Source organism: Tupaia chinensis, unplaced genomic scaffold (assembly GCF_000334495.1).
Source record: "Tupaia chinensis unplaced genomic scaffold, TupChi_1.0 Scaffold139952_1, whole genome shotgun sequence".
Lineage (NCBI taxonomy): Eukaryota > Metazoa > Chordata > Mammalia > Scandentia > Tupaiidae > Tupaia > Tupaia belangeri.
This window is the reverse complement of record NW_006199830.1, coordinates 1,236,272-1,262,563: the sequence shown is the minus strand read 5'-3', so window position 1 is coordinate 1,262,563 and position 26,292 is coordinate 1,236,272. Positions and strand designations below refer to the sequence as shown.

Here is a 26,292-nt window from a genome sequence, read left to right as displayed (position 1 = left end):
CTGCATCAGCTCAGCGTCCCCAAGCTCCTGGGGCAGATGGTAGATGAACAGGTTACAGCCCTCGGGCCCTGCGGTGAGGGGAGGGGGTGGGCAGGGAGGAGGGATGGCGGGGTGGGGAGAGAGAGACAGGAGAGGTGAGCGAGTTAGGCAGCGCAGCAGGGAGGGTGGGGCAAGGTTAGGAAGGGGAGGTTTCATTCAAGATCCAAGGGTGGCCCTGGGAGAGTGAGGGGCGCTGAGCCCCAGGACTAAGCTCTGGTCTCTATGCTGCCCTTGAGCAAGTCACTGAACTTCTCTGTGCCTCAGCTGCCTTTCCTGCAAAGCAGATCAGTAACAGGGGGCCTGGCAACTCTGGGGGCTCTGTAGATGAAGTGAACAACAGGAAGGGGTGAACATGCCAAAGCCTGGTCCTCTGTGTCCCTGGAAATGAGGTGCTAAGAAGAGGGAGGACAAGGAGGTCTTGCAGGGCCTCCCTTCTGCCCAGCCCTTGCTCTGGGAAGTAGAAGGAATCGCCAGGGAGCTGCCCTGTCTGGTGCTGGTGAGACACTTCCCTTTCTGATACCCACAGGCCCGGCTCAGACTCTGAGGCCTGGAGTGCCCTGGGGTAGCAGCTCAGCCCATCCATCCCTCCACTTGCAGCCATACCTTCCCATCCGACTGCTACAGCCCACCAACCCTGCCCTCTACCTCACACTTAGCCCTAGTCTTGAACGTGGAAACCAGGACTTATCAAACCTCCTACAGCAGACTAGACATAGGGTTGGGGCTCCTACCGAGAGCCAGGGTACCCTCAAGCCTTGTAACATAAAAGTCTCTTCATTTCTTTAAACAATAACAGCCCGGCAATTTCTACTTCATGAATTACTATGCCTGGCTGTTCTAAGCACTTTGTATGGAGGTTAAAATTCACTTCATCCTTATGACAACCCTCTGACTTAACTGTTGTCATCACCACTTCATAGATGGGGAAACTGAGGCCCAGAGAGGTTAAGACACAGGGCTGAGGGGCAGGGGAGGGATATGTGGAACCAGGACATGAACCCAGGCCATCTGCCTCCTTAGGGTATGCTCTCCTCCCTAGCCCTATCTATGAAAGCCTAATCCCCGCTCTCTGATCCCTTGAACACCGTTGAAGTCTGATTTCTGAAACTTCCAAACAACTAAAGATTTCAATTTTTTCTTAATGGTCAAAATACAATTTGAAATGAAAATATTTTCAAGATGCAGTCTATTTCCTGCCATTTTAAACAGCACAGGCCACGTATAATTTAATCGTTTTTAGTGACGCGTGGTCATTTTCAATGAGTACCCAACCTATGGTGAGACAGCACTGCCCTTGTTAGAGATGCGTGTGAATTGAGATTCTGACCAGAGGCTGAAACTCGCTGGACACCTGAGCGTGAGCTTACATGTGAAGGCTATAAGACACCCTCGTGGGCCACTATGTGGCTTTCATGGCAGAACTATCAGTCTTGATTCTCTGGGACCAGCGAGGCTCTGAAGCAAAGAAGATTCTCTGTTGCTTCTCTTCATTCTTTCCTTTCCCTTTCTTCTTTCCTTCCTCTCTCCATCAGTCTCCACCCTTTGAGGCCCACACCCTATAGTAATATCTCCCCTGACTGACAAAACCTTGGCCTCTGGTCCCTGCTCTGCACATCTACCTGCCCTACCCCACCCTGCCAGCTTCTCCCCAGACTGCTGTACCCCACACACTCTGCGAGTGGCTGGTACATTCAGAACCAGGCACAAGGGTGTCCCTCACCACTTGCAGGGGATGCTGGGGCTGGCTTCCTCTGAGCCTTGGTGGCCTTCCCCTCATCCTGTCCCCTCTAGCCATGCCATGTTCTCACTAGTTTCTGCCCTGTGAGGCCTCCTCTTTGGAGCAGGGGCAAGCTCGAAGGCCCACGCTAGACTGCATCTCCTCCAGGACCTACACCAGACACTCTCTCCACACCCTCTCTCTCCAGAAGTACCTCTGGTCTCTCCTTGCTGATGCCCCAGAGTCCAAACTTTATTCTCTGTGGGTTGAGCTTTTTCTCTTTTTGTTTGGGAGGTTTTCTCTCCAACAAGATTGGCCACTCCCTAGCGGCAGGGGCATTCACCTTGTCCTTCCCAGCTCTGGCCAAGTGCGTGCCTTCTCACCTCTTCCCATCCTCACTCTTGGGGCTTCTCAGCAGCTCTACCCCTGTCCAGACTGGGGGCCTCCCTGCAAGTTCAGTTCTGCAAGCTTCTTGACGAAGATGTTACGCCTGCTCTCCTTCACAGGCAGGGCTCCAGGCTCAGACCCATCTCATGGTGTATGGCTGAGCCCCCGGGGATGCCTCTCTAGCCCCAGCCTGAACACACAGTGAGCCTACATGCTGTCTCATTCGGCTACTCCCAGCCCTTTCTGCACCCTCATTCCCAGATTACAGAATATCCAAGTGGAAGAACTGGCAGGACTCAGAGATCAATCTGGTCCAACCCAGGCTTCTGAGAAATGGCGAAACAGAGTTTCAGAGATGGGCAGTGACTGCTCCTGACCCCGCTATGCTCCTAGAAGAGCCACAGCTTCAGCCATCCCTGAGGACAACCTCAGCATCCCCATGGGGCAGGCAGCCTCTGGGGGATTCAGGCATCTGTTGGCTTTCAGGCTCAGCCCAGAGACAATGAGCTGGCAGGAGGGTTCTCCCCAGTGACCAGTGTGTTCTGATATTTCAGTGGTATTCCACAGATGATGTGACCATGACATAAAGAGGTGACTATTGGCAGTGCTGGAGAAACATAGCCTTCTTCTCGTCCATGGCTCAGACCATATTGTGGGACCCGACTCTGGTCTGGCTCCAATCCTCCCTTCAGCCTGTCTTCCAGGCCTTTGCTTCCCCTGCCCCCCACCTCTGTGCTGGAGAGCTCAACCCCCCAGAACCACCAAAGCCTTACCAACAACCCACTCCTGAGCCACAATCTCGCCTGTGGATACAACACAGGTCTGTTGGTATCTGAGTTCATCTCTTACCCTTTCCCATCCCCTGCTGCCCTGGAATGGCTCAACCTATGCACCATGGCCCTGGGAGTGTGGGGACAATCCTGGGAGATCCTCCTGCCCTGAGAGGTTGCAATTACAAGGCCTGTTCTAGGGAACAAAACAGAGGAGGGGAATTGAGGCTGCCTGGATGGAGAAAGGTACAAGGAGTTCAGGCCTAGGTGTGAGGGTGGTGCACTGGACGAGGTGAGAGAGGGCAGGAGGACAGAAGGGGGGCTGTCACGTGTGCTGGTGTTGGTCAGGGTGGCACTGACCCACTGTGACCCATAGCACAGCTATGTGCGTGTGCATGCTTGCCTGTGTAACAGGGGTTAGAGACCCCTGAGCCCACAGGCCAGTGTGATGCGGGAGCTGGCTGTAGCCTGAAGCCAGTGGGAAATACAAGCACTAAGGTCTAGGGGCACAGCTCTCCATTCTAGCCCTAGACCAGCAGCACTGGGACTCTTGGATATTACCCCGTGACTCTGATCTAACTGGACTATGGAGAAAAGGTAGGGACCCTCTAGAGGAGGTAGGGCTGATGACCCAACCCTCAGCCCATTTCACCGATGGTTGTGGGTGTGACTGCAGGGTATGGGTAGGGGCCCCACTGTGTGCCCCTCTGGTCCCTGTACTTTGGCTCCCTTGTGCATAGGAAGGTCTGAGGACACAGATGTCAGGAGCTGCCTCAAGCAAGTGAGCTGGAGTGATGCCTCATGGATAGCTATGGAAGGGTGACCATTGGAGAGGGGGGCTGTGTGCTTAGATGCTCACTGAATGGAGTTCAGAGCAAGACTGAGCCTCAATCCCCTCCAGGGAATGGGCTTCAGTATCTCACTTTCCAAGTGAGGACACTAAGGTCAAGGATGTGGAGTGATCTGTCCAGGGTCACATGGGGAAGAGGTGTCAGAGCTGGAGTCAGTCCCAGAAGGGTTTGCTTCAAAGTCCAGCTTCTCAGCCATCCAGGCTCTGGGGCCTGTCTGACAGAAGGGTTGGGGCCAGCACCTCCCAAGCTCCTTTCCAGGACTACGTCCATCCCATGGCTCCACAACTATCTGCTGTAGGGGCTACGAGTTTGGCATTTGTAGACCACCAGAACTTCCTGGCCATGTGGGCTGCTAGGGCAGATTCTGTGGCCTCACTGCCAGGGTAACCCTTCCCATGGGGACAGAGAGGACAGAACCTTGTCAGTGTTTTCAGCCTTCAAGCTGAGTGTACCACGGGACCCCTGAGGGTGGGTTTTTCTGTCCAGTCTCCTGTCTTCCTGCTCATGTGGGTCTCCAGGTACTAGGATAGGAGAACACTGGGCACCATCATGTGGTCCCTGCAACCCAAGCCTGCTGACTTTGCCTCACACCAGGACTGTGGCTGTGGATTTCTAGGACCCCCTTCTTCCTCCAGGCCTGTCTGGGGCACTCCATCCTCTCCCTCACACTGCCCATGGAGTGCTGCCCAGGGAGCTTTTGGTCACCCAGAGGGCATGAGTGCCCTGTTTATCGTGAGCTAGTCTCCCTCTCTACACTGCCCACCATGAGCACTCCTTCTTTCCCTGTCCTCTTCACCCCCAAATCTGGCCAGTGTGCAGGAGGGGAGGGGGATCCTTGGACCCACTGCCTCCAGGGGCTTACCTCCCGACCACCTCAGGTTATTCACTGTTTCCTACTCGGTGCCCACAGCTGTCTCCTCTGTGAGATTAGGAACTTCCTGGGGCAGGGACAAGGCCTCCACCAGCAAGTACATGTCTCACCCCTGCCAGGTTCTGTTTATGGACTAATTCAGGGGCTGCTAGGAAAGGAAGACAACCTGAACCACAGAGCAAGAAATGTCATGTGAGCCCTGTGTCAGGCAGTGGCAAATGATGGAGGGGAGTGGGAAGGTGCCATGTGTGTGGCCTGCCAGGTCTCAGAAATCTGCCCAGTCCCCTGCCCCACGGCCAGCCACGACTCTGGCCTGTAGAGCTGCCCAAAGGAAGCACACCTTCATGCTTAGACTAGAAAGTACTGCATCTCACAGCCTCTGTCTCCCTCAACACAACACGCAACCATGGCCACCTCTGTAGTGCCACACCCAGCCAAAGGCACAGGTGAGCAGCCTCTTTGGGGAGAGAAGGGGAAGAGGGGGCCCAGGAGCCCCGGCCGCAGACTCACCTTCTCTCTGTTGCTGGGGAATCATTGGAGGAGGCTGAGGAAAGGCCTGGCTTATCTGACCATAGGCAGCAGGGTAGGCGGCTGCTGGAGGGCCAAAGAGAAGAGGCGAGAGACGGTGACAGGACGCAGAGACAGACAGGGTGAGAGGCAAGAAGAAAGAGAGAGATTTCAGTGTTGAGCAGGAAGGAAGACCAGCCAAAAAGTGCATTGCAGCTCAGCCACTTAATGAAGAGCCAGCTTTCAGTACTAGTGAAGGAGATGTGGCAGAATAGAGAGTAGAAACATGCATGCGTGTGTGCATGTGTATGCACGCCCATGTGTGTGCGTGCCTGGCGGGGAGCAAGTTTAATCTGAAACAGTGGGCAATCCACATGTGTGGAACACACATGGCATGGGTAATCACAAACATCAGAGTGCTCTGGACACGATTCCCCCCTGAACCCACGAGAAGGTCGCGCCATGGCTGGCTCTGGCTAATGTACCCTCACTCCCACTCAGATGCCATCTGTGTGCCTCTGGGGAGTCTCCATGTGTGTGGGGGGAGGGGAGGGGCATTAGCCTCAAGGGCAGAGGACCAGGTTGGACAAGTCTGATGTTTTTTGTACTCGGTTGGAAAAGGGTCAGAAACAGGCAGGGGTACCCAGCTCCCTCCTCAGCCTGGCCCAGCTCCCAGAGTGGCAGGGCTTGAGGGGGGGGGGCACCAGGGAAGCTTCCTCTGGGCTCTGGATGTGTAAGGCCAGCTTCACCTGGGTCCTCACTTTGTCAGACAGCCCCTGACTGTCCTCAGTGGGGCAGAGGGGTAGGGGAAAGCAGAGAGGGACTCTGACTAGGCCAGTCACCAGAAAACAGGCTGGAGCAGTGACTGAGGGCCCAATGCCCCGTCCAGGGGTGAGGGAAAGCAGCTTGGCTGGCACCTTGGCCTGGGCTCAGGGACTCAAGGCCACTTGTCTCTTCTCACCTCTCCTTTTCTCCCAGTCTGGCTGCCCCTTCTCCCTGTTCTCTGTAGTACTTGCTCGAGCCTGTGTGAGGCTGGGAGAGGGGAGTGAAAGCTGCTTCTCTTCCAGAGTCCCTCCTTCTCTCAAACGTTGTGACCATGGGTTGTAGTGGGCAGCACCCCAGGTCCACCCTTGCCCAAGTGCTGCTATGTGGTTGGGTGCTCCTGGGCAAACTGACCCTGGCTGCACCATAGGGAAGAGAAATCTGGCCTCAAAGACAACTAACTGCACAGCAAGGGCAGAACTTCATCCCGACTCTCCAACTCTCTGAAGTTCTGCCCACTCACCACTGCCAGGGCACTATGTCATGTTGGGTAAATTTGGTCCTGAATGCTAGGGGACCAGCCCAAAGTGGGGGTGTCTCTGCAGTACAGCCCTCCTTCCCCCCACCCCATGCAGCCTGGGTCCAATCTGGGATGGGGTGGGGATGCCGGTGTCCCAGGTGTGGAGAGATGACCGTAGCCGGGGCAGAGCCGTGGGGACGTGCGGATACTAACGACCTGCATACTGCTGCACTCCAGCGTAGGCCTGCTGCAGGGGGTCCGCGGCGGTGGGGCTCTGCGCTGCAGGGGAGCCAAGGGGCAGAGGTCAGCAGTGTGCCCAGATGGGCCCCTCCCCCAACACCCATGGGGACAACATGTGGCTGCACTGCCCTTTTAAGCGACTGTAGGCTCTGTCCTGGGACAGGATGCCTGAGATAGGAACCCTGAGTTTTGGACACTTTTAGTGTCCCCCTTTTGCAGCCTGGGCCCCTTAGGAGGCTTGCCCACCCTGACTGGGGGATACAGACTGTTGCCAGCCTGGGGTGGGGGTTGATGGGTGATTCATGCAGAAGACGGAGAAAGGTTGAGGAAGAGATGCCAGAAGAGGGCTTGACCATGAGGACTTAGTGGTCAAGTGATACATGAGGGGCACTGTTCTGGAGCTGGGCTATGGGGAAGTGAGGGAGAGGACTCCAGGCTGTCAGGAGGGCGGGCTCATCCTCACTGATCCCAGCAGATGTCAGGGGCAGTGAATGAGTGGATATTCTGGCAGGTGCTGGATAAGTGGTAGAAAAGGCAGGGGAGGCCTCCCCCTACCACCCTGTCCTCCCAGGGCAACAGCTTCTACTCAAACAGAGGACCCCTCCTTCATTCTTAGGGACTTTACACAAGGCACGGAAGGGTCTTCCACTCCTGGGCCATGGCTCAGATGGCTCTCAGCAGGGACCAGCCACACAATGAGGGCTGCCCTATGGGCTGAGGGAGGGAAGAGGAACCAGAAGTTCAAGAATCTTCCTCCCACCTTCTGGCCTGTGATGCTGGCCATCCGCACCTACTGCAAGGTGTAGTCCCTTGGACTGATACTTGCGCTAGAAACTCAGGGAAGTTGGGCTAGGAAAAGGCTTACTTGGTTCATTCTGTTGCCTTTGCTATCACTGCAAGAGCTATGGGCACAGCCCAAAGCAGGCACCAGCAGTGGGCACTGCCTTTGGTGACCAAGGCCAGAAATGACTGACCTGCAAGGGGTCTGCCTTCGAAGCCCAGGGAGGTGGACAGAGACAGATGTTCATCTAGAGGGAAGACCCACCCTCCACTATGGTTAGGGCAGAGTAGATAAGCCAAGGGTTGTGAGAAGAAAACCATTTCAACTTATCTGCCTGTCAACCCAGCAGCCAAGCTAACTGGCTGTGCCAAGCTTACAAGCCCTATGACTGAATAGCCTTCCCAAACTTCCCTTCTGAGTTCTCATCACCGAGTCTCAGTAATATTCTACTACAAAAATAGTACCTGATCCTCGGGATCCCAGGAAGAGCCTGAGGCAGAGGACCCCAGAGAAAGCAGGATGGCAGGTTCGATTCTCCCCAGGAAATGGATGCAGCAGAGGAGCTGGCCCATGAGGGCTCTGCTCAGAAGGGCAGAGCTGAAGATAGGCCACAATGCAGGTGCCATCCTGCCTGGGACTGTCCCAGGCCGACACCTGGCCCTATATTTCCCCACCGTGGAGACTGGAGCCAAGAGCTCCCAGCTGTGATGAGCTTGACGGGGTGTTCCTGCTGTTCCTTCTGCCTGTCACCTGCCAGCCTCTAGGCCCTCTGGAGGGAGAGCCACATCTGATTTGTTCTCATGGTCTTCCTAGCTGCTCACCTGAGCAGTGACTAAGCAAATGAGAAATGGGTGCCCCTTACTCCAGGCACATAGCTGGGTGCCCTCATGCAAAATACAACTTGCACAACAACACGGCAATACCCTGCAGTGTCAGGGACAGAGTAATGGCTCAGCAAATAATGCGCTCAAGGAGGGAAGGGAGGAGGGGTCTGTAACATTTCTGGGAGCCACCCTTCAAGAGTGTTATGTGGCAGTAAAGGCCACACTATGTGCCTCCACCGTGATCTCAGCACGTGGGTTGGAGAATAGAGAAGCCACCTGGGGCGAGGAAGTGGAGGAAAGCATTTATGAGACCCCTCTCTACATCTCTGCTTAACGACCTCATTAGTAACTGCCAAAGAGTGAACATTTTGAAGGATCTCGCTCATTACAGCAGCTCCAAACTCTGCATTTAAAGATGTAAATTAATTTTTTTAATGTACTACTTTTTTTTCCTTTCCTTCCCCCATCCCTCCCTCTTGCTCTGGCAGGGAATTGTTTATGAGATGTGGCAGATTGTTACAAATGGGGGAAAGAAACATTTCCAAATTCCAGGAGGGAAATGGCTCACAGATGCTGAAGGGGGTGGGGCAGGAGCAGGTTTCCAGAATCCGGAGATCCAGATGGGCTTGTGGGCAGGGTGGAGCAGAGGATAAAGCAACCCAGATGTGCTGAGGATGGCATCTCCCAGCCCATGAGCCTGAATGGTGGGTCTCTCCCACCTCCAGCTTGCCAAGACCCTCCCCTGCTACCCCTAATATTTTGAGTCTTCATCCTTGAACAATACTCCAAATCCCCTGGGCCTTACACTTTGACTTTCTAGACCTCTCTGGCCTCCTCTCTGTGGACAGAGGGGTGCACTGCAGGGAAAGTACTGAAATGGGACTGAGGACCAAGTTCAAAGTCAAGAGTCCCCTTCTCTATTTCCCTCTAGCATAGTGTTTGTATACTCTGCTGCTGGTAGAACTTTGATATGCTACAGACATCTGAGCCTCATTCCTGACAGTAAAGTTAGAGTCTCTGGGCGTCTGTGGTTGTGTAAAGCCCCATACGGGACTCTGATAGCACCGAGTGGGAGGTATAACTGCCCTTCCTGCTTATGTACCTCAGACTGGCCTGCCTGCTTTGCTCTGTTTGCCCCACCCCCACCCCCAGGACAGGTCCCTGCACAGGAGTGCATTACTGTTCATCCTCACCTCTCCAGGTCTGCCGGATCTGTTCAAATCTGATCTGAGTACTCCCCACACATGGAGACTTCTTAAGGCTTCTTCAGCCTGAAGAACGCTCCCTTAATTTGCAACTTTTAGCACCTGAAGTCTGAGAACATTCATATGGTCCAATTTTGTTCTGCTTATGGTCTCATCATTCTGTAGATGTATAGTGCTCCCGACTAGGCTTTGATCTCCTAGGAGAAAGGCCCATGCCTTGCCTTTCTCCTGGGACCCCCATCTAATCCAACACAGACTGGGAACTTACTGATATTTATGGGGCTCCTGTATCATTGTCCTCTGCTCTCCAGGAAGGGGATGGCATTCTTCCATCTCTATTGCATTGCCCCTTGCTAGTCTACTCTAGGGCTTTGGGCCTGGCTTCCCCGTCCTGCTCTCAGGTCATCCTCCAGACCAGAGAGAGGAGCTGCTTCAGGTAACCAGGCATTCTCATTATGTGAGAACTACTAAACTGGAGAAGAACCAAGCTCATGAGAACAGGCCTCATGGAGATTACGTGCCAGACTGCAGATCCAGTGGGTAGAGAGCTGTCCAAAGTGCTGATCCACTGTTTACTCACTGTCCAAGGTGCTGACCAGAGCTTTGTGTACACCATTGGGCCAGGCTGATATGTACTGGGTAGACTACCAATTAATACACCTCCACTTCCTTCCCCAAAGATTCTTTTTTCCTATTTAACACTAAATCTGGTTATTCTTTTAGCTTCTACTCCCTTACTTCATATAGGTCAAATTCACACTCAATTAATTTGCAGTTACTAGCATTTCTACCTGGTTGCACAACTGTAGGATCTGTCTCTTTTCTTCCCATAGAGTGCCTCATGGAATGGGGTTCTCACTCACTGACCAAACTGATATATCCCCAAGGGTGGTATTTTGGTCTTTCTCTCTCACAGGATCTCTGTAGGAGGTAAGGACACTGGTCACATCTGGGGTTCCACTCAGGAAAGGGACCTAGAGCAGGACCCATGTGCTCCTTCTTATAACAGCAAGGACAAGGACAGAAGAGATGAGGATGTGATATGTGAGGAAGGAATAGCTACCAGATGTGCTTACCTGGGTAGGGGTGGATGCCATTGGCGAACACAGCTTCTGCGGCAGGTTGTCCATTGGCCTGTGGGGGAAGGCCAGTGAAGCCGTTCACCCCAATGGGGGACGGGATGCTAGGCACAGCTGGTGCAGTGATGCCCGGTGGGGTGCTGCCACCTGGTTCCAGGAGTGGGGAGGAAGAGAGACAAGCAGAACAAGGGTGATCATAGAGCTCCACCTCCTATCCCCTGCATCAAGCTCTTGGAGAGAGACTTGGAGCTTGCACACCAGCTCAGCCTTTTCTGTGAACCAGTACTCAGTTCATCTCCCTGTCTGGAGTGTCTTCACCCATCCCAATCATATCCATCCTTCAAGGCAGAGTACAAGTCCCACCAAGCCCACAAAGACTTCCCTGACCACCAACAGCTTATCCGTGAACCTATAACACATAGAACAGGGCTTCAAAAAGCCGGTGAGAAAATGGAATGAAAGTGTATGTTTATTTTGGAGCAAAAAAAGTGTGAAATGGGGGCCAACAGGTAGTGTGGTTTTTAAGGCATTGGATCCCACATAACTGACTCCATGGTTAGAGTTCCAGACCCAGCAGTCTGAAAATCATGTCAGGCATATGTGTGTGTGTATGTGTGTGTGCGTGCGCTCAAAGTCCTGTGTGACCATTACCCTGGGAAAGGAGGTGCTATCTCTCTCTCTCCCCCTACCCCGGTGAGCTCATGCACCCTATGGCAAAGAAAGTTTGAAATTTATGAGTAGTTTTTTTTTTTTTTTAAATACACATTTCCCATCTACTTTCCGAAGACTCCCTCATAGACTGATCTCAGCGCCCTTGATTTTAACCACATTTGGTTCACACTTAACTACAGTATTTCTTGGTCACTTCAGTCAAGTCAGAAAGGGCTGGTACCCATGTGGCCAGCTCTCCCTTCCTTTGATAACTCTAACTCTCTATAGCTTGTTGTGTATAGTTGTCTTGGAAAATGCAAATGAGGTCTCCCCTCAGACCTCTCTCACTGGTCAGACTGACACCTCTCCAAGGGCAGGATTTTGTCTCTTCTTTCCCATCTGCTTCTTTGCAGTTATCTACTATCAATAGAAATTGAGATGGATTGTTTTCTGAAATGGCCAAACAACTCGAGAGAATTTTCACCAACCATGGGCCACACCCCGTCTTCCCCTGGCCCTCCAGGTACCAGAATATTTTTGAGACAAATTGGTCCCAGGCCCTATGTAGTCTTCCCACAAGGTGACCCATTGGTAGCCAAAATTAGTTCCCAACCTAGGCTCAGCTGTTCTGTCAGGCTAGGCCCTGGGTGGCACCTGCCGGCTCACCTGAGGTTGGGGTCATAGGTGCGGCCGCAAGGCCGTTCATGTTGAGGGCCGCCATCTGCTGCATCTGGGCGGCAGCGAAGGCAGCCATGGGGTTCAGGTAGCCACCCTGCGCCACTGATGCCATAAGGGCCGCTTGCTGCTGCATCAGCTGGGGCAGAAGAAGTGGAAAAAATATCATGCGCTTCCAGGGGGCATCCCTCCCCACCAGGGGGCTCAACTCCTGGAGGCCCGCCTCTCAGGCCCTGAGCCCCAGGGCACTGAGAGTCTTCTGGCCACCCCTCCAGAGGGCCCCGATGTCTCCTCTATTCCTGCCCTAGTCTTTGTATCTATTGAGGCTCACTGACCTGAGAGGTGACTGGATCAAGATATAAGGTAGGGTCTGTGGGGCTCTAACATTGTTGCGGAGGGTGGGAGAGGGTGCTGGTCAGCTCCACCATGTTAGATGAGCCTCCAGAGACACAGCACATATTTCTGTCTAAAAGGGTCTCAGTTTGTAGTCTTCTGGGTAGAAGTATCAGGAGAACCATGAAAAGAACCCCGGGTACCCCAGATATCTCAAAGGTGAATGGGGACAGAGGAAGTGGCTGGGTGCAGCTGAGGAAGTGCATTTACTTTCATTTTTAGAGCCTGAAATCTGGGCTTCCTCGGGGTCATCCTTCCAGGGCTGTGATTACAAGTCCAGAGGCAGCTTGGGGAGCTGTTGACAGAGTAGGCCCGGGTGTAGTGGGTCAGAGGCCTGAGGAGGGAACTGAGGAACCTGCAGGGACAGTGTGAGTGTGGAGGGCTTTGGGGACATCGTACCAGGATCCACCAGAAGGCCTGAGGACACCTTTCCAATTGTGGGGGTGTGGTGGGTGGGGCAATGACAACTAGCACCTGAACCTCCTCTCCCCTCTGTGCATCCTACTGATTTAGCTGAGAGGCGCTCAGGAAAACCCACCCTGAGGCCCTGCCCAGAGACTTCTCCCAGCTTCTCTCCTTAAGAACTAGGGACAGCAACCACCTCCCCCTGGCAGCAATCCCCAACTGGACCAGCCTTCTCATACCCCTTCTGAGGTTACACTCCCTGAGTTCATTTCGGCACCTGGTGCACTGTCCACAGCAGGAGCAGTATTTTGGATTAGGTGTCTTTGTTCCCTGGGGTTCCCAGGGCAGTGAGCTCAGAACGCCGCCCATCCTCGCCCCCACTTACTGCTTGTGCGTAGGCGCCATAGGCCCCGAACGGGATGGCCATCGGGTTGAACATGCCCATCTGCCCGGCCATCTGCTGCATTCGCCGCATCGTGCGCTCCTTGTCAGTGTCGGCGAACTTGACCACGAGACTGGACGAGGCTCCCTATGGTACGGACAGCGCATGAGACCCACCTGCCCCAGCACCTTCGCCCCCAGCAGTCGGTGCCCTGGCCTGGGTCCTCGCCCCCAGCAGTCGGTGCCCTGGCCTGGGCCCGACCCTCCCTCTCCATCGGGCACTATCCGGGTCACATCAGCGCTCCCCCGGGGGCATGAGCTCTTAACCCCATCGCGGGTATTTTCTAGCTACGTGGTCTCGGGCCAGTTCCTTAACAGCTCTGGGCCTCAGTGTCCTTGTCCGAGAAACTGGGTAAGGGTCATGCCCTCCTATCTCATGGGCAGGTCATGACTGCAGCACGCGTTGGCAATGTGGGATCTGAGTCGCGGGGCAGACTCAGGCGGGGCCCTCAGGGTGCAGGGATCCTGATCGCGCTGCTGCTCCGTTCCCGCCCCAAGGGGGCGCACTCACCGGCATCGTCTGGCTGCCGTGTAGAGCGTTGATGGCGGCTTGTGCCTCAGCGTGGGAAGAGTACTTCACAAAAGCGCACCCTGCAGGGGCAGGAGAAGCTGAGCCACTGTCCCTGAGCACCAGGCAGCCCAAGAGCACTCAGGGACTGAGGGGTAGGGCCCGGGAGAGGCCGGGTCGGGTGGGGGTGGGAAGGCAGCAAAGAGAGACACCGAGACATACACAGAAAGACCTAGAACTTAAAACACCCTTCTTGTTTCCGGGGACTGGGGGAGGCCACGCCCACACCCACGCCACGCCCCCACGCACCCTTGCTGTTGCCGTCTGGGCCGCGCAGGATGGTGCACTCTTCGATGTTCCCGAAGGCCTCGAAGAGACGGCGCACGTCGTCCTCGGACTGCTGCTTGTTGAGCATGCCCACGAAAAGTTTTCTATCTTCTAGAACAAAATTAGGAGATGCTTACCTGGGCCGGGGAGCCTGGCGGCGCGGGGACAGGCCTGGGGAGGGCGAGGGCACGGGAGAGGCGAGAGCTGGGCGGGAGGCAGGGCGGGGACTCTGAGCCGAGAGGGGTAGCGGAAATAAGGCGGGGCGCGGGCTAGACGTCGCAAGGGGAGCGAAGGAGAGTAGGGGGTCGGAAGGGGCACGGGAGAAGAGGAGAGCATAGCCAGAGGGAGCGGTGAGGGAGGCGGGGCTGAATCAAGCGGGAGCTGGGTTGCAGCGACTCGGCCTCCTCCTGCCTAAGAGGCGGGCTGCGAGCCAGGAGCAGGAGCGAAGCCCCTGGCCTGGTCTCTCACTAAAGCGCAGGAGTCTGCGTCCCCTTCCTCCCTCTTAAACACACACAGTCTTCCTCAGGTGCCAGAATTAATCATAGCTGGCAAGTGCACCGGGGACCAGAGCACTCCAAGACCACAGGGCTGAATGTTTCTGCAGGCCTAAGTTGAAATGCGTCCTCACCATTGCTCCCCTCCGCCTCCTGTATTCAATGTCCCAGCGCCCAGTGTCCCGACAGCCTTATTTACTGCGTGCCAGCTCGCCTTCCCCGTGCCCCATCCCCTTGTATGCTCTCTGGGGAAGGAAACCAGACCCCTCCCCTGAGGCACACAGTAGGTCTTCAGTACAGTTACACAATGCACGAAAAATGAATGCATGCACACCGCATGCCATACCCAGGGACACAGCTCCCTTCGGCTGCTCTCCCTGGTCTGACCCTTCCAGTTTGTTCACGCTGTAAAATCCAATGGCCTCCACACGTCCTGTCATGAACTCCGAGTTTGACCCCAAGGCAGCAGTGTGCTCAGGGTGACAGAGATCACACTGCTGGGTGGCTCTGTAGCAGTTTGTAAACCACTGCGAAAGGATCTCTGTCCCACAGGCTCTTACTTCAATGGGATTTTCCGTCCTCACTGAGGAAGGGGGTCTATGTTCCTCCCCTTGAACCTGGTTGGGGGTTGGGGTTGGGGAGGCTTGTGACTGCCCTAACCAATAAAGGGTGGCAGAGTGCTGTCAGGTGACTTCCAAGGCTAAGCAGTAAAAGGGATCAGCTAGCACTGATTCCCCTCTTTGGGGAACATTTGCTCAGTGGAAGCCAGCCTCCAAGCTGTGAAGAACCCCCAATTAGCCCACACAGGGAGTCCACTGGGAAAGGCTCTGAGGCCCCCTGCTGACAGCCGCCATCAGCCACCAGGCCTGTGAGTGAATGGCTCCCCAGATAATTCCAGCTCCCGGTCTTTGCATCTTCCAGCTGAGACAAACTGTCCTGAAGCAGAGACAACCTTCCGTGTGTGGTGCCCTGTGAATTTCCAACCCACAGAATTCCAAGCATAATAAACGGTCGTTTTACACCAGTCCGTTTGGGCTAAATTGGCATACAGCCATGGTGACTGGCATGGGGTCCCAGGGGTGGCAACACTCAGCAGGCACGCCCAAGGTGTTTGTGGGCTCTGCAACGATTGCCACACGACCAATGCTGCAGAATGGAGGTCCCACACTGCCAAGGGCCTTTAGTGTTTCTTCCGAAGGACCCTGTGTTCTGTATTCAATGTGGTTAGTACCTCTTCCCTCAGAGAGGCCCCACCTTGTCCATTCTGCCAGGGGTGTTCACCTAGAGCTGAGAAACTGGCTGGGATCTGGAGCAAAGCAGAAGCTTCCAGGCCCTTGCTCTCCTTCACAAGCCCCTCCAGAGTCCTGCACTTAGGAAGCTCTGAGCATAGGGATCCCTGCTGGGACCCCTCGACCCAAATGCACTAAGTACTGGGCAAGCTCTCTGTGGTAAGGTGGCCCAGGGTCCTAGCTTCTCCTCCAGAGCCCCATTGCCAGTTCTAGGTCAGGACACCAGCTGGTCCTCCATAGTACTTGGTCTCAGTCAAAGCTCTGGGGCCCAGAGCCTCCAGCCCAATGACCTATCCCAGCCTGGGCTGTCCTCCCTGGCTCCTGGATCAGGTCAGGACTCTGGGGCACACTCCCACTCCATCTCTAGGGCTACAGGCATGGCCCCCTGGCTTGCCAACTCCAAGCTCTGGAGTGGGAAGAGCAGGAACTAAGAAACCAAAAGGAAGAAAGAGAGGGGCACTAGGTGGTGTGGTGGTTACAACGCTGGACTCCCACATAGTTGATTGCTCTTCCAGTTCCAGACCCGGCAGCTTGAAAGTCATACCAGATGTGTGTTTGTGCACGTGCGTGCCCAAAATCCCAGGAGGAGAATGGAGGAGAAGGGATTGTGGCATGGCCATTCCCCAGGGAGGTGATTTCTCACCTTCCCTCTCACTGTCTCTCTCTGATGAGTGCATATGCCCTATGGCAAAAACCTTAAATAAAAAATTTTACTAAAAGGAAGGAAGAGAGTGGAAGGTGAGACTGAAGGACCGGAGGAGATGGAATTAGAAGCATAGAGGGAATAGGAGACAGAAAATGGCAGTAGACAGGGGAACAAGAATGGAAACAAAGAGCAGAGAGAGAAGGGCAGAAAGGGCAGAGATGGAGTAAGGGGTGGGAGCCCCGAGTGCGACTCCAGGAGGCAGCCACACGTTCCTTGCATGGTGACAGGAGCGATTCAAACTCCTCTCCATGCAAGGCCCAAAGCTCCCTTACACTGCCCACGCCAGCCCCAACCCTCAGTGTCTTTAAAAGGCTCTGATTAAATGGGATTTCCAAAAAGACCAAGAAGGGAAAACCGCCCCCTGCTAATCCCAGGCCCTTCTGCTTAAAAATTCCATTTCCTCCTTTGGAAAGAAAAAGGAAGAAAAGAGAAGGCACCTCCTCTGCAGAGGAGCCTGATTTAAATGCTGGGCCGCAGTTCTTGCCTTCCCCTCTCCTGACGTCTGAATGTATTCCTTTATTATCATTATGACAGCTTTCTGATTGCATTAAAATTCATCCACACGTGCCTTTCTATCCAGCCACTTCCCTTTTGCCAATTGGGTTTTTTTGTTTGTTTTTTTGTTTTTCTTTTTTGGCTAATTCTTTCCTTCTCTTTCCTGAAATCTCCCTCTATCATGCAGTTCTCAGTTGTAGGCCTGAGCCACTCCTTCTTGAGACCTTCCTGAACATGTAAAGGGCCAGGCTCCCCACCTCCTTGCCCACTGGATTTCTCGAGGGAAACTAGAGCTATCCTTTTTCTGGAAGGCTCCATGAAACCAAAGAAACTGGCTCCAGGGTTACTTCCTCCAGGTATTCCTGGATTGACCCCTCACATCTCAAATGTTTGTTTTTAGGGCCCTCAAGTATGTTTTGTGTGTATCGCCGTCATTTCCAGTTAGGTTTTATTAGTGTGTGGGCTTTCTGAAGGCTTGGCTTTCAGACCAGGGGTTGAAAGAGCTCCAGGTTCACCAGAGGACTTCCTCTGAGCCAGGCCCACTGGTTCACACTCCAGCTTCTTGTCTCCCAGCCGGGTAACTGCTCCACACCTTAGTCTTCAAATCTATGGACTGGGGACAACTGAGCCCTCCTCACATAGAGGTTTCCAGGGTTGTGCAGGGACCTTGTCTGGCAAGCAGTGATAAGAGTCATGATGGGGACCAGCAGATGGCATAATGGTTATATCACTGGACTCCCACATAGTTGACCGCTGTTCGAATCCTGGACCGGCAGCTTAAAAAAATCTCTTTTTTAAGAGAGAGATATTTGCTATAGGGTGCGTATATGTGCATGCCCAAGATCCTGAGAGGTGACTGGAGGAGAAGGGATTAGCGGCATGGCCTTCCTCCCTGGGGGGAGGTGACTTCTTGCTTTCTGCCTTTCTGTCTCTCTCTGTCTCTCCGGTGAGCACACGCACCCTATAGCAAAAATCTCTCTCTAAAAAAAAAGAGTCATGACTGCTTGAGTTTGTCTGTGCAGGAGGACGAAGACGTGGATAGCTGTGTGCCACTGGCCTCCCCTGCCCTGATTTGGCCAGCAAAGCCCCTCCTGCTGTGAGGCATAGGGCATAGACGGGGAGAGGTTGGAGGTCTCTCCCTCACATCGGAGAGTGGGGAGGGCTTTGGGGGAAACAGATTGGACTGGACTCTGAGACTGTGGCTGACCAGCTAAGAGGGACAACCTCCCCGACCCCCCGACACTTTCCTGAGGCACTGTCCTAAACTGCATCAGATGGGTGAGAGTACCATGTGGCTGGCATCTTGGATCTGGTCCCACCCTAGGTAGAGGACTCAGAGGCTTTTTCCCTACTGGTTCTCAACCTCCTCTATATTGGCACACACCGCTAACTACTGTATAGGCCGAGGAGTCCCTGGTCACTGCCCAGCTGCTTAAGCTGGGACCCCTGGGTGATGGTGAGGCTCTGGTGGTCTCTGGTGAGCCCTCAACCTTGAGCCCACTGCCTCCCACAATGGGGGGGTATGTGGGGGTGTGTGGGCGGGTAGGCACTGCTGCTCTGAATGAGGCAATGTGAGGCTTCAGAGCCAGGGTGGAGTTAGGTTGAAAATACCCCTGGGTAAGATGTCACTGAGACCCCAAGGGGGCCCAGTGGTATGGTGAGCAACCAGGGACTGGCATTGAGAGACCAGCATTCTCACCTAACAGGGCCCAGCTCAGGGCAGGGGACCATGTTGTCCTCACTTTCCAACTCCCAGAGCTGAACCAAATGTTGGCAAAAATGTGCCAACATTTTTGCCTGGCACACAAAAATGTTGGTTGTCAGGCTGCATAGGTCCTGCCAGAGACCTGGAGATGATGCCAATCACCTCCCCATCCTTGGATCTTCACATGGGCTCCTCCTGGTCAAGGAGCAGAGCATGGGGAGCACGTTTCTGCAGTCACTCAACAGCTGTTCCCTGAGTTCCTTCTCTGTGTCAGGCACTGTTCCAAGCACTGCTTCTCCAGCAGTGGACATGAGAGGCAAAGTGGGAGCTGATGAGGGGAGAGGGAGACAGACCATTCACTATAAGCAAGTCCCCAGATGAGACAGGCCAGCCAGGCTGCCACACAGTAACCCCCAGAACTTCTGTACCTGCCCTGAGAGGAGCAGGGCCACAAAAGGGCAGAGCTGGGCAGGACACGGATGATACCAAGGGTCCTACTTTCTTCTGGAGAGGAAGATGGGGCAGCGGGGAGCTCCAGGATGCACACTGGGGCCCCAGAGCTGGGCCTGGACTATACCAGTCTGTGGCGGCTCTCTTACTTTACAGTCCCGCAGCCCTTGGTGCTGCTTTCTGCCCCTGTCTGTAGGTAGGAGGGAGCACCTGGGCCCTTGGCAGCAGGCCTGTGACTTCCAGAAGGGCTGCGCAAGGGAAGGTGGGTGCTCGTCCAGCCCTGCCTGGACTCAGACCGGGTACCTTGGCTCGCTGTGCCCGGAGGTCCTACCACCATGGGGTAAGGGCAGTTGAAACTCACACCAGGAGCTGAAGCTGGGGGAGCTGACGAGGTAGTGGACAGGAGAAGTACCTAGGTCTGTGTCAGGTGAAGGTATTTACAGCAACCATAGGAGGGGCTGGATCAGAGCACCTGGCGTCCCTCAGTCTACCTCTGGTCACTCCTTCGACAGGCATTTATTGAGCACTTACTACATGTCTAGGGCATAAACAGAGCATCTGAGATGAGCCTTGGGGTCCCAGTGAGCCCCTTTTCAATGTTCTGGGCAACTGTGCATGACTCGAAGTTCCCTGGAGAATCCAGTGTTTGGTCCATGGGCCCCATGGAACCTCCAGGGAAGAGAACACAGGCCTGGCCATCATATCCAATAGCTCTAGGCTGCAGGCCAGAGTGGGGGCAAAGGGTATGGCAGAGAGGGGTTTGTGTGGGAGAGGGAAGGGAGGTGGCTAACCCCTGGAAACTTCCAGGAGGAGGTGCTGGAGTTACAATGTGCAGGGAACAGATGCTGGGAGCTCCAGTCCCACACAGAGTCTGAGCCAAAGCTGAGAGGTGGGAAGACCCTGTGGCTGCCCTTCTCAGCCGCTCACAAGTGCTCCTGGCCTGTGACAGGGCTTGCAAGAATGGGACCCTGGGCAAGGTTGACTGCTTTTCCAACCGCCTCGTGCCTGCTCTCCCTGCCTCTGACACATAACATCTCCCATTTCTCTGACCTCAGGACTCAGTTCTATTTTCCCAGAACCCCAATCTAATTCTGAGCATCAGTTTCCCAACCTATAAAACATGGCGGGTGACACTTCCTGGAGAGCCACAAGTGCTCAGGAAAGGGTAGTGGAGCCTGGCTGCCAGAATGTCCTGCTTCCTCCGATCTGTCTCTCTATGAGGGAGATAGAGACTCCTGGGCCCTCTCCACTCAGGGTGTCAGGGCAGGATGGGCTTGGGCTGGAAGGACTTGCATTGTGAGGGCTGAGCCCAGAAAACAGACAAGCAAGGCGCCCTGTAGAACGTTGGGATTAGCACTGCCCCTAAGGGGAAATTCAGGGCTGTGCCTTAGCGCCCCCCTCCACCCCAGCCATGTGGGGAGCATCTTGCTGGCCCTGCAGGGTGAGCAAACCCCTGAAGGGGAAGAAGACGTGTGACAGCAGTGCCACTTGACTTGCCAAATGCTAGCATCCTGGCGCTAATGCTCAAATTCCGGTTTAATTTTCAAAATTTGATTCGCTCATTACCATCGGCATTAAACAATATTTCCTGCTTAAGGATAAGACGGCTGCTGGGCCGCTGTGGACGAGTGTTCAGATGGTTAATGCCTTTTATTACTGCAATAGACTTTTACTATTCTTCCCTCCAGCTGCCGAGGGAGGGTTTGTGGGGGACGCGAGCTGGGAAGAGCCCCATGACCAGGGACCAGGGTGGGGAATAAACGGCTTCGAGGTCTGTAGCTGAGGAGAAGGGAGCAGAGGGGCTGCTGGGAGGTCTGGAGACTCACAGGCAGCAGTTTGGGATTGGGGAGAAAATGCCAGACACACACAATGAGGAACTGGAGGCTTCTGTCCTGCTCTAAAACCTTTGGTCCTGGGGGTCAGGACAAGCAAGAGCCTTGCTCATTTACTGTGAGGTCTTCACTGCCCTCCCCATCACCATGGTGGCTCCTGGGTCCCAGGACCATCTGCTCTCCCTGGAGATGATCTTGGTGGCCAAGGTCCCGTAGGCAGCCTTAAGGACACTTGTTCTCTAACTTCATCTGTGGGTCAGGGAGGACCAATTGCAGGAGGGGACAGGAAAGCTCATCTCCTGACTCCGCAGGAGGAGTTGGATGGGGCTGGAGGTGCTTGTCAAATCCCAGTTCTACACCTTTTGGCTCTGCAACCTCCGACATGCCATGTGCCCTCTGGGGGCAGATCCGCGAGAGGATGAAATGAGTTTGGATACCTGAGGCTTTGGGCACGGTGCTTGGCAGAGTGCATGCTCACTGCATGCAGTGGCTATGCCTGTTATAGCCTCTACTGTGGCTGACCGAGGGATGCCGGCAGGAAATTGGGAAGCCCACCCATATCCCTGGGGATATAGTGAGGCCCCAGGGACAGCAAGCTGAGCATCATCATGCCAGCCCTGGCCAGCTGCAAAGCTGGCTTCCTTCATACCATCCTGACCAAATTGTAGCATCTGGGGGACCATGGAGATGCTTCTCATACTCTTCCAGGAGGCCTATCTGGATTGAGCCCAAAATACATTTCCCTTGAAGGTACACTGAGCTCCCTATGTGCCATTTCCACTAATTCTCCCAGTCCAGACCAGTCAAGCGCCCATGCTCCCAAGGCACAAGTGGAGGCCAAACAGATTCATCTGAGCAGTTGTAGGGGTTGCCTGACTGTCCTGCCCTCAAATCCAGAGGCCTCCTTTGCTTCCTCCTCGCCAGCCATGGTATAGAGCCACCTCAGTCCCCGAGCAGGCAATACAGACCTGCCTTTCATGTGGGGAGGCGAGGACAGGGCGGGGTCTGCACTCCCTCCTGCAAATCCAACCATGCCTGTTGTGGGGATGGCCACAGTTTTGGGATCCCTCTGCAGTCATGTGACCAGGCTGGTCACCCTCCCAGGAGCCAGTTCCTTCACCTGGGACATAGGGTCACAGTCTAGGCCTCAGGAGGACTCCCAGCATGAAGCAAACTGAGACAGAATGCTACACCCTCCCACCTTCCCCACCACACTGTGTCAAAGCAGAGCCAGGGACGCAGCTGGGCTGGGAGCTGCCTCCCGAGGATAAAAGCCTTCCTGCCTGGGAAGAAGGCTGAAGGAGACATCAAACCAGATCAAAGGCTGCCTGGATGGGGACGTGTGTGGGGGGGACTCAATGGGATGCAAATGAAGACCCTCATTGGGCTCTGGCCCCCCCTGGGCGGAGGCAGTGCCAGGCCTTGATCTGCTCTGTTCCCTCCGGGACTGGTGCTGTTTGATGTTGGGGGTGGGAGGAGGCTAGAGTCTGGAGATCCAGTCCCCCTTCACTGCATGCCCCCAGCCAGCTCTGCCTTCCAAGCACTCAGAATCAGCAACCCTCCCCCTTCCCCCTTTGGTTTAAGCTGCACAGGCATGACAGTCGCCTCCTCAGGAGTCTCCGATACCCACACCCACTGAACCCCTGCTCTCTGCTCTCCACACAGCAGCCAAAGCAGATCCTGACTCTCGCTGGCTAACACTCTGGGGCTCCCATCTCATGGAGAGCAGCCTAAGGCTTCAAATGACCTGAGCAATAAGTGGCCACACAGGCACCCCACACACCATCACCCCAACCCTTCTCCTCCATGCTTGAGACGTGCATGCCCATTCCATCCATTGCCGAATGTCCAGCGTTGAAAGGGCCCGGCATGTAGTAGGTGTTGAATAAATGTTTCCAGGCATGAATAAATGACCCACTCGCTCAGTGAGTACTGGGGCTGCAGCGGTGGACCTGGCCCATTGATGTGTGTGGGAGACACAGTGCTGACCTCCAGGAACCCTTGAAAAATAGCAAGCAAGTGCCCCCGGAGATGAATGGGCACTGGTACAGTAGAGGCATGGCGACTGGAGCGACAGGGGTAGAGATGGATCTAGAAGGTTTAAGCTGGTCCCTGAAGGATTCATAGCAGGGTTTGCCAGGTAGGAGGGACAAGGGTAGGCATCCCAGGTCAGAACACAGCATGTGTGGAAGCAGGGAGTGAGAAAGGGGAATGGGAGCAGTAGTGACATACACGTGCATGTACACGCCCCTCCCCCTCCTCTCCCTCTCACTGTGACCTAAGCCCCTCTCCAAGGCTCCAGACCTGGGCCCCCACTTCTGACTGCTGGAAGCTCAGCCTGGGCCTCAGTCCTGGGTCCATTCTCCTTACCTGCGCTTATTCTCAACGCCTGCCTTGCCCACCCTTGGCTCAGACTAGCTCTGATTCACAGCACTCATGGGTTCCTCTGTAGTCCAACAGCTCTCAGTGTCACCCCAGTCCATACATGATAAGGGCCTGTAGGACCCACCTCCAGGGCCTCTGCTGTCCCCGGTAGGCGCTGCCCAGACCAGCCCACAACAAGCTCCTCCCAGAGCCTGCAGTGCCCGCTGTGACTGCAGTCCTGACTCACTCCAGGAGGTGCAAGGCAGCAACATCCCAGTTCTCCTTCACCCATCAGTTAGGGTCCAGACATGGAGATGAGCACAGGGAGAGCAGGTCTTCTATTATTTCCACTGTACAGATGAAGAAACTGAGCCACAGAGAAGGATCTTGGCCAAGAATTCACACCCAGTGTTTGCCAAAGCCAGGGCTCACACTGGGTGGTCTAACCCAAGCTGAGCTCTGCAGTCACACCTTTTCCTGGCAGGAGGTGGCGCTCCCTGGAGTTCTCATGCTGTTCCTTCTCCACGCATCCCTCTCCACCCAACAACTGGCAGGACGCCCAGTACCCACACTGCTGTGTGAGGGCCCAGGCTTGGGTTCGGAGCTCAGCAAGGTGAGCGAGTGGGGTGTCTGTGCTCCCAAGGAGCAGAACCTGTCAATTCCTGGTTCCCCAGAGGCCCCGAGTTGTGTCTTATAGTCCCTCCACAGTTGGCCCCACACTCTGCCCACGGCCCAGCAGCCTTGAGTTCCTTGGGTTCCCTAGGAGGTAAAGCTCTTTCCTCCCAAGTCCTCAGAATTTCTCTTTCTCATATCTCGGCTGACATGGTCCTCTTTCCTCATCTCTTAGGAGTCTACCCTGCGGATAGAATCACCCCCAACTGCAGTCCCTGCTCTAGCTCCCAAAGCTCCTCTCTGGCTCCCAGTGACTGCTCAGAACACAGATGTGTGGCTCCCGAGAACAGGGCTCATGGGGGTGGCTCTGTCCTCAGGGGGCTTGCAGCAAGTTTGAGGAGAGAGAAATAGAACCTGAGCTCTGTTACCACTCCCTGGGAAGCCACAAATGGCTCCTTCACCTTCATCTCTTGTGTTCTGAGAGGCAATGGGCCAGTATGGGGCCCTGAGTTGGGCAGGTGCTGAGCCCTGGGATTCAGTACAAGTGAGGGGTCCAGATGCCGTACCCCTCCCCACCCTACCTCCTTCTCTGGCCCTTGGGCCTTTGGAGCTGTGAGTTTGTGTCAGGCCTCCCAGTCGGACCCTGGGATGCTGCAGCGGTTCTATGTAGAAGTCACCTTTTGCTGGGGCGGTGGCGCGCAGCGTTCTCTCCAGGTAACTGATTATACATTTGATCTGCTACATTATCCTTACCAGGCGCGTGGCACACGACAGACGGCCCTGGAGTTCTGTAGGGACTTCTCGGCAGCCGAACCCTGTTGTCTAATGGGGTTTCCGCTGGCGTCTGGCACACTCTCCAGCATTTCACCCATCACAGGATAATTTATAGCATAATGGGGCCTTTTTTTCCTTTATATCATGCGGGAGCATAAATTATGGCCAGTTTGTCCTCGGCTCTCAAGGAGACAGACAAAGCGGGGCTTTATTCTTACAAGGGGAGGAGGCTTCTGCAGAGGGTGGGTAGGGGCAGCGTGGTCCACAGGGGAGAGCGGGGAGAGACCAAGGAATGGTGTTAAAAACATCCGTTGACAGGGCAAAGAATCGACTCCAGGTGGCCACAAATGCTGGGGAAGAAATAAAAGACCCACTTAGAGCTGTTTGTCTCTATTAACCACGGAGCAGGGGCTCGTTAGCTGAGCAGTGGAGCTGCACAGTGATCAGGTTGAGGGGCAGGTGCTGCTGCCTGGCGATGACCTGGCCCCAGACCCACCTCCCACCCATGTGAGCTTCAGATCCTCCCAACTGTGGCCCAACTCCCCACAGCCTCACAGAGCGGGCTGGTGGCCATGGGTCTCTCTTGTCCCCTGCTACCCCCAAAGACCCAATACAGAATTTAGTGTTAAGGGAGCCCAAGAAAGTTGCTGCTCTGACCCATGGCTCATTTTAACACTGACCGGGGAGCTTTCTGAGGGTCGATGGAGAAGCTGTTGCGGCTGTCTTCCTGAGGAGGTGTGAGCTCTGCAGTCTCTGTCACTTGTCTAACTCAGAAGTCACACTCAAATCAGGAGAGATGGGCCTAGAGGCTGCAGCTGTCAAGACCATTCCCTACTCCTGGACCCTGTGCGAAGGGCTCTGGTGATCCTTGGTGGTGGGTGGATGGCCTTCAGAGGCCACCTGGCCCAGCCTTGTCCAGTATGACCCAGGGTGGGGATAATGCTTTCCAAACCGGGCAGACATCCCACTGGCCTCCATGCAAGACCCAAGGCAGAGCCCAGAAAAAAAGTTACCTCATGTGCCTCCCTGGATCTGCTCGGAGCACAGGCCCTGCCCCTGGTGTACCAAAGGCTGCTCCTACTTCCTCAGGATAACCTTTCACGGAGCAGTAGCAGGTGTCTTTTATCTTGAAATATGGTGGTTCTCAGCTCTGGGTGCTATGGATATCACTCAGAGGCTTTCAAAAATCTCATGCCTAAACAATACAGGCTTAATTGACTGGTCTGGAACCCAGGCATCAGTATTTTTGTTTGGGGTTCTTAAAAGGACTTAGGTGATACCACCATGTAGGCAGGGCTTGAAAGAGCTGTGGATGAGACTTTGCTGGGATGGCCATCTCTTCTTGGGCACTGCGCCTCTAGCTGTCCAGCTGTCTGCATACTCTCCTGGGCCCTGTTAGGCTGGGCCTCATAGTACCACCCACATTTTGTGTCCTGATGCCTGAGCCTGGGCACCCCCCATCCCCTCCCAGAGATATCCTATGAAGACATTGTCCTAAGGGTAAGAAGCAATTTTCCAGATAAGCATCAGGCTTACCTCTGATGGCTTTGCACACCCCCTCTTTTCCTTCTCCTTTCTTTCTTATGATACTTCCCCTCCATCCATCAGGCCATTCCTG

General features: G+C 54.7%; 1 protein-coding gene across 1 annotated transcript in view; it reads right to left on the bottom strand.

Annotated features, from left to right (window-relative positions):
- Positions 1–26,292, bottom strand: part of LOC102480792 (CUGBP Elav-like family member 4) — a 68,453-nt gene that overhangs the window by 7,405 nt on the left and 34,756 nt on the right. The window contains exons 2-8 of the mRNA XM_014593233.1: positions 13,936–14,064; positions 13,630–13,709; positions 13,063–13,206; positions 11,871–12,018; positions 10,551–10,700; positions 6,638–6,703; positions 5,146–5,226 (exon numbers count right to left, since the gene is read on the bottom strand). Coding sequence (XP_014448719.1) covers positions 5,146–5,226; positions 6,638–6,703; positions 10,551–10,700; positions 11,871–12,018; positions 13,063–13,206; positions 13,630–13,709; positions 13,936–14,064 — 798 coding nt within the window. The remainder of the gene's footprint in view (positions 1–5,145; positions 5,227–6,637; positions 6,704–10,550; positions 10,701–11,870; positions 12,019–13,062; positions 13,207–13,629; positions 13,710–13,935; positions 14,065–26,292) is intronic.